Source organism: Cherax quadricarinatus, chromosome 33 (genome assembly GCF_038502225.1).
Source record: "Cherax quadricarinatus isolate ZL_2023a chromosome 33, ASM3850222v1, whole genome shotgun sequence".
In the NCBI taxonomy this organism is placed as follows: domain Eukaryota; kingdom Metazoa; phylum Arthropoda; class Malacostraca; order Decapoda; family Parastacidae; genus Cherax; species Cherax quadricarinatus.
Window position 1 is genome coordinate 3,094,826 of NC_091324.1, and position 13,136 is coordinate 3,107,961.

The 13,136-nt window shown below is 37.2% G+C and overlaps 1 protein-coding gene across 12 annotated transcripts in view; it reads left to right on the forward strand.

Moving 5' to 3' along the window:
- tgo (Aryl hydrocarbon receptor nuclear translocator homolog tgo) overlaps positions 1–13,136 on the forward strand; it is a 1,077,969-nt gene that overhangs the window by 950,540 nt on the left and 114,293 nt on the right. For 8 of the 12 annotated variants that reach the window (XM_070090765.1, XM_070090764.1, XM_070090766.1 and 5 more), the window contains one exon: positions 4,566–4,595. The exons of the other annotated variants lie outside the window; for them this stretch is intronic. In XM_070090765.1, the coding sequence (XP_069946866.1) occupies positions 4,566–4,595 (30 nt within the window). The remainder of the gene's footprint in view (positions 1–4,565; positions 4,596–13,136) is intronic. 12 annotated transcript variants of the gene reach the window in all.

Genomic DNA, 13,136 nt, shown 5'->3' on the forward strand with positions numbered 1-13,136 from the left:
GGAAGACCTCGGTCAGACGACCAAAAGCTCCAGCTGCGGGTCATTGTATGACTAAGACCCTCGTCGGGAAACACTTGTCCAGTTTCCTGACAAATGTTACCTAACCATATCCTGTACTTTATTAGGTCTGATGGACCTGGTGGACTCCAGGCTGAGGAACTGATTACCTCAAGCTCCTTGTTGTCAACAGTTCTTTGTATTGGACTGAAGAAGCCACTGGCAGGCAAAGATAACCAGTGTTGCACAAGTGCCTTATTTGTCATTTTGTCGGTTTTCTAAAACCATTTATTCATTGTGAAATGTTACTTGTGACTGGCCTTCATTTCAACTTCATTTCGTTTATGCAAACTCTTTGTTGCATATTATTCAGCCATGCCTTGGTTAATAAGAAAACTTTATCTCCAGTACCATGTAGTAGTGCCGGTTTCTTTTTGTCTCCTGCGTGGGCCTTTTGAAAGTCGTTCTGAAATCTAAGTAAACAACATCGTATTATTTGTCTTGGTCATCTGTCTCAAATGCCTTATAGAAAAATGTCTGTAGATTTGTTAGGCAGGAATAGCCTCCTGTGAGTGTGTTGCGACTCACTTATGTAAATTAATATGACCCCTAATTATATCTGCTATAACCGATTTTAATAGTTTATCCAGTATTGATGTTAGGCTGATTGGCTAGTAATTCGATGGTTGGAAAGTGCCGACCATTTTGTTAGCAATCACATCAGCCATCTTCCACATACCAGGTACAATTCCTGTTTCCAGTAATATATTGAAAGGACTAACTAGTGGTTTACTAAATTTCATCTTGTATGAACATTGTTGAAATTAATTCCAGTATGTTAGATAAAAGATTATAAAAGCAACTAATGAGATACTGTGTCTGTTTTGCTCTCTAGGAACATTATCAAGCTAATATATTAGCTTGATGAAATGCCCCCGGGGGGGGGGGGGTAAATTGTAACTAATAAATGTCGCATTAGTTGCTCTTGTGTTCTTTTATCTAACCATGTCTTTAATTCTTTAAAAATCCTTGAAAATATTTCATTGGTCTACATGTTTCAACTGTCCAAATGCAGATCTACGTCCACGTGTGGGGGGCTCGGAGTGCTACGCACGTGAACATAGATCTACGTTTGGACAGTTTAAAGGCTAATAACCAGCCTTGTCTTTAGTGACTGATATTATGTGATTACTTTTCCTCAGATTTTATTTGTGTCTTATGTAAAGACTGACAGGAAATAATTGTTAAAAATCAAGCATATTTCTTCTACATTACCAGTAAACTGTCCAGAGTTAGTTTTAAAAAAATGCAACTTTTCTCCAGTCTTTGTTTTGCTGTATGTACAATACAGGAAAGAAAACTTTTGGATTTGATTTTATAGTTTTGTTTAGATTTTATCTCTTTTTGACATTTTTTAATATCAACGTAATAGTTCATAAGGTGTCCCTCTCTATTAATGCTCCTATAAATTCCTCTCTTTCCCTCCCCCCCCACACACACACAAGAGAAGTGTTAATCTACTGTTCATTCATTTTGGATTATGTATTCTTATTTGATCTGATATCTGTCTGGGAATATATATTTTTGGTATTTCTCTTCATTGATATATCTCAAATTATGATTAAGAAACCATTGGTTAAGTTATTCCATTCTGCATTAGCCAAGTGTTCCCTTGGTACATTGTAATCTACTGAGTGAAAATCGACATCCTTGACTGTGATGTCCTTAGGTACTTCCATGTAGTAACATTAAAAGTTTGCTAAGCTCATCGATGGCCTCTAAATTATTTATGAGGGACTCCTTGTTTGCAAAAATAAGATCATACTGATTATTACCTCTTGCTATTCTCTCCTGTTCTTCCCAATCATTTCTTCAGTGCTGAGGTAGATAATAGGGTGGCTCCCATTACCAGTCCTGTTACAAAAAGCCCCATCCATAAATCTAATCTGAGAATTACCTACTACAGCAACATTATTACCTTCACTAGTTAATTTTGTTTTGTTTTTATGAGTAAATCACATACATCCAGCAATACAGAAAGTTCACATTCATCCTGCAGTATGGAAGGAATTGGAAGTCTCAAGAGCAGTTTCTTCACCATTCTTCATTTTCAGCTTTACTTCTTCTTACAGACCATTTTATATTCATTGTGGCTGGTATTCCTGGTATCATCATAGTTGTTCTGAAGATGAATCTTTTTGTTCTCTCTAAGAAATTGTACAGTATTCCCTTCCTAGTTTCCTTCAGCTCTGCCTTCTGATGGTGTAGCTGCTCAAAACTCAGAGAAGACATCTTTAACACTTCACTAACACTAGCACAAAGATTCAACTCACTAGTAATGAAAATGGGTCAACACTGCTGACACAGGTCAGCTTACTTAAGCTGACACATGTTGATTCCTCACTAATTAAAATCACTAAGCTGCTCAGTTCTGGTCACCATATTACAGAATGGATATAAATACTCTGGAAAACGTATAGAGGAGGATGACAAAGATGATCCCATATATCAGAAATCTTCCCTATGAGGATAGACTGAGGGCCCTGAATCTGCACTCTCTCGAAAGGGGGGGGGGATATGATCGAGGTGTATAAATGGAAAACAGGAATAAATAAAGGAGATGTAAATAGCGTGCTGAAAAAATTTCAGCCAAGACAGGACTCGCAACAATAGTTTCAAGTTGGAAAAATTCAGATTCAGGAAGGATATAGGAAAGCACTGGTTTGGTAATAGAGTTGTGGATGAGTGGAACAAACTCCCGAGTACAGTTATTCAGGCAAAAACATTGTGTAGTTTTAAAAATAGGTTAGATAACTACATGATTGGGTGTGGGTGGTTGTGAGTTGGTCCTGACTAGCTTGTGCTACTAGGTCTGATGTGTTGCTTCTTCCTTAAGTGGAAGTGACCTGACTAGGTGGGTCATTGGGCTAATCTGGGGGGGAGGGACATGGACCTGCTTTGCATGGGGGGGTCAGAAGTGACCTGACTAGGTGGGTCATTGGGCTAATCCCAGGGGGGGGCATGGACCTGCTTTGCATGGGTCAATAGGCCTGCTGCAGTGTTCCTTCTTTCTTATGTTCTTAATAATTACTGTGACTAAATACCAGTATTGAAAAGTAAAGAATTGAATACAAGTTATGGACTTGCTGCTGTCATGCTGGGTAATTATCTTAAGTTTCATCTCTAAAGTAATTCTTTTTGCACTATCATAGAGTCAAAATATTTTAAGTCAAACCATTGTAAGTTGAGGAGCACCTGTACTGTAGAGAGTAAAGGTCACAGTACTGTTAGCTGTTAAAGAATTGTGGAATTTGAATTAGTTATTTTCTATGAAGAGTTGAACCATTGTGGTTCATTCAGTGCAAGGACTGAGAGAGGCTCAGTCCTTAGTTTTCTATGCAATATTAAGTGTTTATTTTTAGATACAAGTTTGGTAGATATTGCTAGTGAGCACTGTACACATACACAGTAAATGCTGTACAGTACACTATTTTCTAAATTAATAAATTACTATGTTCTTGTAACATCACAGTATAGGGTATCCGACATTTGTGTGAGTTTATTAACTTGCTACATACTGTTTACAGTCATCCATTATTAAGTTTAGAACCATTATGTGTATAATGCACATCTGTTACTGTACGTGTTTCTGAACATAACAAAGTATACCTGGTATTTTGCACATTTGTTGCTCGATATAATTGGTAAGTGAATTGTTTGTTTTGGTTCTTTCCAAAATATACTGTACAGATAGGGAAGAAAATTAATTTTTATCACATTTATACTGTATATTATAATTTGGTGATGGTGATTATCAATCTAATGAAAACTTAAGGTAGTATTTAAAGCATTTTTTTTTTTTTTGTCTTATGAATGTCCTTGAAATAGCTAAAGGAATCAACAAGTTTTTACAATAGGAAGTGATCCTATTTATTCTTTATCACCTTCATATTATGTTTAACCTGTGTTAACCCTAGCATTTCTGTGCTGCAGTACTGCACATATAAAATTGATGTTGCTTCTGTAGACTATGGGCAACTGATGAAGAAATACATAGGTGTAGCCATTTGTGTGTATTTTAATACTACATCAGCACTCCAGTTTTCAGGTTAACATTGATAAGTTTCACTCAGTTACTCTTTTTTTTATTTTTTTATTTTATTTTATTTTTTATTTTTTTAGGAACTAATTTTCTTTCCGAGATACAGTAAGTTTAGAAGGCACTTCTAGAGCATCATAAGACTTTGTTTTATAGCTTATATATGCTGCAGTGAAATGTGGGCATGTAGAGCCTTACGCATTTTTTTTGTAGCCAGGAAGAATGACAACTTTCTTCGGGTCTGATTACTTAAGAATGTACTTACTGTCCATATTTAAACCCATCTTAAATAGGTTCAAATTCTGGAATAGCACCTTTTTGGCACTGCATGCAGGTGTAAATAAATGGGAACTTTTAAACCATTTTTTATACTTAAATAATAGTTATGTAAGTGCTAATATAGAATTCATACCTCAGTCAGTTAATTCAATCAAGGTACCCCAAGCATGACTGGAAGTGTGTTTTCCAGGTATGGAGATTGCCAACGGGAGTGGAATGGGTAAGCGGTGACCCCCGTAGTGTGCGTAGCGTGCTGTCCCTCTTGGATTGGTTTGTCAGTCCCTGGCTCTTTGCTCACATTGCCTTCTCTCAAGATTAAGATGCCCTGCTAGAGTCTGATGCCCCTCTTCAGCATACCACTTTTTAAGCTGGAAATCTTAAACTTTCCTGTGAAGTAATTTTTTCCTTCATACAGTACAATACAATTTCATACTTTTAGCTTCATCTTAATGCAGTACTGTGCTGTATATATGTAGTAACATGATGAATTATGTAGAAATGGGAGGTTCTGGACTCCAGGTATAATGTTGATGATTAAATCTACATAAATCTTGTAGTAAGAAATATTGTTATCATTAATTAATGCATTGCATAATAGCAAAAGTGTGTAGTTGACAGAAGACTTACAAAATAATTCACATGTATAAAATACAATATGAAGACAAATAAGAAAAAAAGCTTCAGATCTCATCAGAGAAACTTACAAATAACGAACATAATATATCTAAGATATTAGCTTCACATGCTGGTAGTATGGAAATAAATTTAAAGTAGATTTCTGATACATATAAATTATTAGGCTTCAAGAGTCCTAATTGATGAAGATTATAGAAAGTCTGAAGTTGTGTTGTACTGCATTATAGGGTAAATTATTTTGCAAGTTATTAATACTTTGAATTGTGAGACAGTGGCCTGCAGTTTTGTAGGAGTTCAGGAAAAGTAATTACAGTATTGATTAAATAATAAATGCTGTATTATTCAGTTGATACTTTATAAGTGCTGTAGACCTTAAGTGTGTAATTTCATGGTTTTACTAAAGTATAATCTTAGTGGTTGTCTTCCAGGTAAGACAAGCGATAGTGCTTTACATGTTCTTCAACTCTAATTGATATAGTCTACTAAATGTCTAAAAGATATATTTTGAATTTACAGTAAAAAAGCAAAATCTAATTTGTCTTACAGCAGGCTTATATTATGTTGCATTTATTGTCTTGCGAGATTAGCTATCTGTTACTGTTAACAACTCTTCTGCTTATGTATGTACTAAGGTTTGAAGAAGCATGCAGTAGTTAACCATAGCATAAATGTTAGAATTATGGTTAAGTTCCTATATATGGCTGCTGTGAAAGTAGAAATGTTTGCTTATTATTAGGAGTAAAAAAGTTTTTTTTGTTGCTGAGATCTTTTATTGTATTAAAGCAGACCTTTCTTTGATCAGGTAAGACAATTTCTTCCATGTTTGCTCATAACTCAAGGAAAGATCTTAGTAGCCCACCTGCCTGGCACCCACTGTCAAGACAATGCACTCTTAGCATTAACAGCTTTCATTCTGAGCATGATTCAAAATTACTATATTTTTGTTTCCTTGCTTGGTTGCACATCAGTAAGTATGTTGACCTGTTTGCATATGGTACCATACCATGAGTGCTTGTGGTGGATCATTACTTGCTTGAGCTTCTCGACTTTCATCAATAAAGATCAAGGTACTGATTTGTGCTCCATGTCTGATTTGTTATCTCTAGCTATAATTAGTAATGCCTTAATTTTTATTTGATTTTACTGAGATTTACATGATTAACAGTGCGTACATTTACATGTATTTTATAAAGTTGAAATGTTTTTGTTATATTACCTTGCCATTGTTTAGACAAATGGTAAGTTATATATTGCATTTCTTTCATATCCTCCATATTTTGTTACTTTTTCTTCTTACTATTGGTTCTAACATAAAGGACAATATTCTTTTTGAATAACATAATCTTTTTCTTCAAAATTTAGAGATACTTTTACACAATTTGAGTTAAAAAAGTATACAGACATATTGTGTATCATGTAAAAATATACAGTGGTACCTCAAGTTACGAACTTAATTCGTTCCAGAAGACTGTTCGAGTGCCAATACTGAACAAATTTGTTCCCATAAGGAATAATGTAAATTAGATTACTCCTTTTCAGACCCCCAAAAATACACTTACAAAAGCACTTACAAAAATACACTTAAATAATTGTTCAAGTTGGGAGCTGTTCGAAACTCAAGGTACCACTGTATATTGTTTGTAATATTGTACAGTACTGTACAGTACAGTACAGTACAGTACATGTATATTGTTTGTAATATTGTACAGTACCGAGTCCTGGTCTTTTGTGTACTGATGACGTAAAAACAATGAGAAAGACTAAAACAGGACAGGACAGACTCTATGCAAACCTGAACAGGTTACAGACATGATCCAAGTGGCTGTTGGAATTCATCCTAAACAGATGCAAGGTCATATTAATAAAAAGAGACGAAAGACAAGCTGTACTCTGTCTCCAAAATGGTGAGAAGTTGCTCATGTAGATCTACGTGATAGAGGCCAGTGACGTTTATGTAGATCTATACGTACCTAAATCATTTTTTTTTTTTATTATCACACCGGCCGATTCCCACCAAGGCAGGGTGGCCCGAAAAAGAAAAACTTTCACCATCATTCACTCCATCACTGTCTTGCCAGAAGGGTGCTTTACACTACAGTTTTTAAACTGCAACATTAACACCCCTCCTTCAGAGTGCAGGCACTGTACTTCCCATCTCCAGGACTCAAGTCCGGCCTGCCGGTTTCCCTGAATCCCTTCATAAATGTTACTTTGCTCACACTCCAACAGCACGTCAAGTATTAAAAACCATTTGTCTCCATTCACTCCTATCAAACACGCTCACGCATGCCTGCTGGAAGTCCAAGCCCCTCGCACACAAAACCTCCTTTACCCCCTCCCTCCAACCCTTCCTAGGCCGACCCCTACCCCGCCTTCCTTCCACTACAGACTGATACACTCTTGAAGTCATTCTGTTTCGCTCCATTCTCTCTACATGTCCGAACCACCTCAACAACCCTTCCTCAGCCCTCTGGACAACAGTTTTGGTAATCCCGCACCTCCTCCTAACTTCCAAACTACGAATTCTCTGCATTATATTCACACCACACATTGCCCTCAGACATGACATCTCCACTGCCTCCAGCCTTCTCCTCGCTGCAACATTCATCACCCACGCTTCACACCCATATAAGAGCGTTGGTAAAACTATACTCTCATACATTCCCCTCTTTGCCTCCAAGGACAAAGTTCTTTGTCTCCACAGACTCCTAAGTGCACCACTCACTCTTTTTCCCTCATCAATTCTATGATTCACCTCATCTTTCATAGACCCATCTGCTGACACGTCCACTCCCAAATATCTGAATACGTTCACCTCCTCCATACTCTCTCCCTCCAATCTGATATTCAATCTTTCTTCACCTAATCTTTTTGTTATCCTCATAACCTTACTCTTTCCTGTATTCACCTTTAATTTTCTTCTTTTGCACACCCTACCAAATTCATCCACCAATCTCTGCAACTTCTCTTCAGAATCTCCCAAGAGCACAGTGTCATCAGCAAAGAGCAGCTGTGACAACTCCCACTTTGTGTGTGATTCTTTATCTTTTAACTCCACGCCTCTTGCCAAGACCCTCGCATTTACTTCTCTTACAACCCCATCTATAAATATATTAAACAACCACGGTGACATCACACATCCTTGTCTAAGGCCTACTTTTACTGGGAAAAAATTTCCCTCTTTCCTACATACTCTAACTTGAGCCTCACTATCCTCGTAAAAACTCTTCACTGCTTTCAGTAACCTACCTCCTACACCATACACTTGCAACATCTGCCACATTGCCCCCCTATCCACCCTGTCATACGCCTTTTCCAAATCCATAAATGCCACAAAGACCTCTTTAGCCTTATCTAAATACTGTTCACTTATATGTTTCACTGTAAACACCTGGTCCACACACCCCCTACCTTTCCTAAAGCCTCCTTGTTCATCTGCTATCCTATTCTCCGTCTTACTCTTAATTCTTTCAATTATAACTCTACCATACACTTTACCAGGTACACTCAACAGACTTATCCCCCTATAATTTTTGCACTCTCTTTTATCCCCTTTGCCTTTATACAAAGGAACTATGCATGCTCTCTGCCAATCCCTAGGTACCTTACCTTCTTCCATACATTTATTAAATAATTGCACCAACCACTCCAAAACTATATCCCCACCTGCTTTTAACATTTCTATCTTTATCCCATCAATCCCGGCTGCCTTACCCCCTTTCATTTTACCTACTGCCTCACGAACTTCCCCCACACTCACAACTGGCTCTTCCTCACTCCTACAAGATGTTATTCCTCCTTGCCCTATACACGAAATCACAGCCTCCCTATCTTCATCAACATTTAACAATTCCTCAAAATATTCCTTCCATCTTCCCAATACCTCTAACTCTCCATTTAATAACTCTCCTCTCCTATTTTTAACTGACAAATCCATTTGTTCTCTAGGCTTTCTTAACTTGTTAATCTCACTCCAAAACTTTTTCTTATTTTCAACAAAATTTGTTGATAACATCTCACCCACTCTCTCATTTGCTCTCTTTTTACATTGCTTCACCACTCTCTTAACTTCTCTCTTTTTCTCCATATACTCTTCCCTCCTTGCATCACTTCTACTTTGTAAAAACTTCTCATATGCTAACTTTTTCTCCCTTACTACTCTCTTTACATCATCATTCCACCAATCGCTCCTCTTCCCTCCCGCACCCACTTTCCTGTAACCACAAACTTCTGCTGAACACTCTAACACTACATTTTTAAACCTACCCCATACCTCTTCGACCCCATTGCCTATGCTCTCATTAGCCCATCTATCCTCCAATAGCTGTTTATATCTTACCCTAACTGCCTCCTCTTTTAGTTTATAAACCTTCACCTCTCTCTTCCCTGATGCTTCTATTCTCCTTGTATCCCATCTACCTTTTACTCTCAGTGTAGCTACAACTAGAAAGTGATCTGATATATCTGTGGCCCCTCTATAAACATGTACATCCTGAAGTCTACTCAACAGTCTTTTATCTACCAATACATAATCCAACAAACTACTGTCATTTCGCCCTACATCATATCGTGTATACTTATTTATCCTCTTTTTCTTAAAATATGTATTACCTATAACTAAACCCCTTTCTATACAAAGTTCAATCAAAGGGCTCCCATTATCATTTACACCTGGCACCCCAAACTTACCTACCACACCCTCTCTAAAAGTTTCTCCTACTTTAGCATTCAAGTCCCCTACCACAATTACTCTCTCACTTGGTTCAAAGGCTCCTATACATTCACTTAACATCTCCCAAAATCTCTCTCTCTCCTCTGCATTCCTCTCTTCTCCAGGTGCATACACGCTTATTATGACCCACTTCTCGCATCCAACCTTTACTTTAATCCACATAATTCTTGAATTTACACATTCATATTCTCTTTTCTCCTTCCATAACTGATCATTTAACATTACTGCTACCCCTTCCTTTGCTCTAACTCTCTCAGATACTCCAGATTTAATCCCATTTATTTCCCCCCACTGAAACTCTCCTACCCCCTTCAGCTTTGTTTCGCTTAGGGCCAGGACATCCAACTTCTTTTCATTCATAACATCAGCAATCATCTGTTTCTTGTCATCCGCACTACATCCACGCACATTTAAGCAACCCAGTTTTATAAAGTTTTTCTTCTTCTCTTTTTTAGTAATTGTATACAGGAGAAGGGGTTACTAGCCCTAAATCATAACACCCTCAAATATGTTGTAAGTGACACAATTTGAAATAGTCATGAGAGAATGGGTCTTTGCGGTTTAAAAAAATTTCTCTTCCCCACATAGTGCTTGATGGAAGCAGCTGGCCACTGATCTTGTGCTTGAGGTAAAATGATCACCTTGAGGCATTGTCTGGGGTAGTTTTATTGGTTGTTTTTTGGTGCTGATTGATACACTGGAAGCTATACTAGTGAAATGGAGAATATTTTGGTCAAATTCAAACAGCAAGTGGCCTGAAATAATCCTAAAAGTGGCAGAAATTATTAATTTTTATCAATTTTTTTTTCTAAGGAATGATAGGGATCCAACTACAGCCCTCTTTCCCTCCCCTGGTCTGTTTTCTGGGTTCTTATTCAGTGTGCTTCAATTACTGGAATGGTCTAAACCATAATCAAAATTCTTAGTTATGGTTTATTACCTAAGAAATAGCCAAAAATGCCAATGTTTTGTGTGTGCGCGTGTGATCATAGATAAAAAATGGAGGATGAATGTTATAAAGGAGAGTCCTGGGGATGTGATAAATGAACTGAGGGAAATAACAAAAAAAGGCACAATACCATGACTGGAACGATACGCAAATAACCCGGAAGGGAAGGTTGCTTTACTGGCTGGAATGTCTACAGTGTTTTTGACTCCCCTATTAAATTGGAATTTGTTGAAAATAGTGTAAAATTGACCAGATTATTGAAGTCTAAGTGCTTTATGTGATAGCTCTGATATATGAATGGCCAGTTTCTTGCAATCATTGATCGATATAAAAGGCATACTAGCCAGGAATTGAGTTGATTTGAGCACTGGAATTAGCCTAAAATAGGCTTTAAGTGGGTGAAACAGCTATTGCTTCCCTGACCTCCAACTTTGTGTCAGTGTATTTCTGTAAGTATTGCATCAAATTTTGCATTTTTGATGTTATTACCTTTAGAAAATGATTCTCTATCATTTTAAAAGATTAATTGATTTTTTGTATTTGTTCAATAATGGCAACTCAGAAGGCACTTTCAATTTTGAGATGTTTAGTGGGTGGTACACATGATTAATATAACTTCAGCAACACATGCAAGACTAGAAAAATCTTGGAACAACACTCTGGAACCTAAAGAATTCTTCAGAAATTTAACATGACATCTAAAGGCCCATCATCAAGTATGTGGTTCCAGTGTGGAGTCCCATCTGATCAAGCATGTCCAGAAACTTGCTAGAGGTTTACAACCAGACTTGTCACAAAGTTAAGAGGAATGCACTGTGAGGAATGGCAATGACTGTGGTGGAGGGAATTAGTGGAGGTGATTTTTGACATGCTAAATTTTATATGAACCAATAAGGCAGATAGGGATAGAATATTTTAATTATGAAGACTAGAGACAACAGAACAAGAGTGGAGGCTAAAGACACAAATGAGCCATAAGTATAGACATACGGTGCTAAATCCTTTCAATGGGGTCAAACAGAAAATTGCCTGAATTTTTACTCAAATTCCTTTCACATTCTGAATGATGTTTTGTGCAGCTTGTGAAGTTATCTCTGAGTTGTGATTATTTACATTGATAACTGCAACAAATTTGATATTCTCTTACCTGTGCATTTGTTTATGATTTTCTTAATCCAGTAGTCAGAATCGATGTCCTTCCCATATGCTTCACACACAACACTGAAGATAGTCCTATTTACATGACATTATTGTGGGCTGTGACTTGTCAGTACAGGTCTCCTTCAACATTCGTGTTTTCCACTCTCACAGGCTTTGAACATTCGTGAATTCCCAGCTGCCCAATCATATTTAAAATATGTTGTTACATATGTTAGGAATTGTGGTGGTGGCAGAGTTTGGAGATAGGAAAAGATAGTCCTTCAGTATGACATTAATATCAACTCTTCGGCTTATTTATCTATCACAATTCATCTAATGTGATATAATAAACAATATTAATGACATAGAAACATGACATATACTCTAGGATGAATAAAATACGTCATTATGTTACAAAGTGTTGCTGTGTTGTTGTTGTTGTTGGTGGTGGGTGTATAAGGGCCAATGAGACATAAGCCGTACATAGTGGTGGTTGAGGCAGCAGCAGAGGCGGTAGAGACTAGAAATGGCAGTGTTGCCAGTCACCCTATATAACTCCAACAACATTGGAGGAGTTAGGTTCTTGCTGTCCTTTTTCTATCGATTAATCACTTAACTTACTTGCTACACTGTTAATGCTACACTTTATCAGTCTGGTGCTATAGCCTTCATTGACTCATGCTGATTTAGTATCATATATATTTTATGATTGTTCATGGTTCACTAGGTGAAATAAGCAGTATTGTTAGGCTAAGTAAATGCTATTATTATATTTCCCTACAATGTATTTGTGCACCACACATTTGCAATTTTTCAACATTTGCGAGGTTCTTGATCCCCTAACCCTCGCGAATGTGGAGGGAGACCTGTAATGGCTACCAAGAATCTTAAATCACAGTAACTGGCTATCACTGTATGAAACACATTGCTGGTGGAGATTGAAATGGTAAACAAATTACAGTGGAACCTCAGTTGTTGAACTCAATTCATTCCAGATGATGGTTCAACAACCAAAATGGTTGACAACTGAACCAATTTTTCCCATAAAGAATAATGTAAATGGAATTAATCCATTCCAGACCAATAATAACTACAGTGGACCCCGGTTTTCGTCTGGTCCGGATATCGTACAATTCGGATTTCGACCACTTTTTTTGGCGAATTTTTACCCCGGGTTTCGTATATCTGCTTGGAAATCGTCCATATCAGACACGTCCGCCTGGACCACTCATACATTCGTGATATTAATTTTTTTTTTTTTTTTTTTTTCAACAAGTCGGCCGTCTCCCACCGAGGCAGGGTGA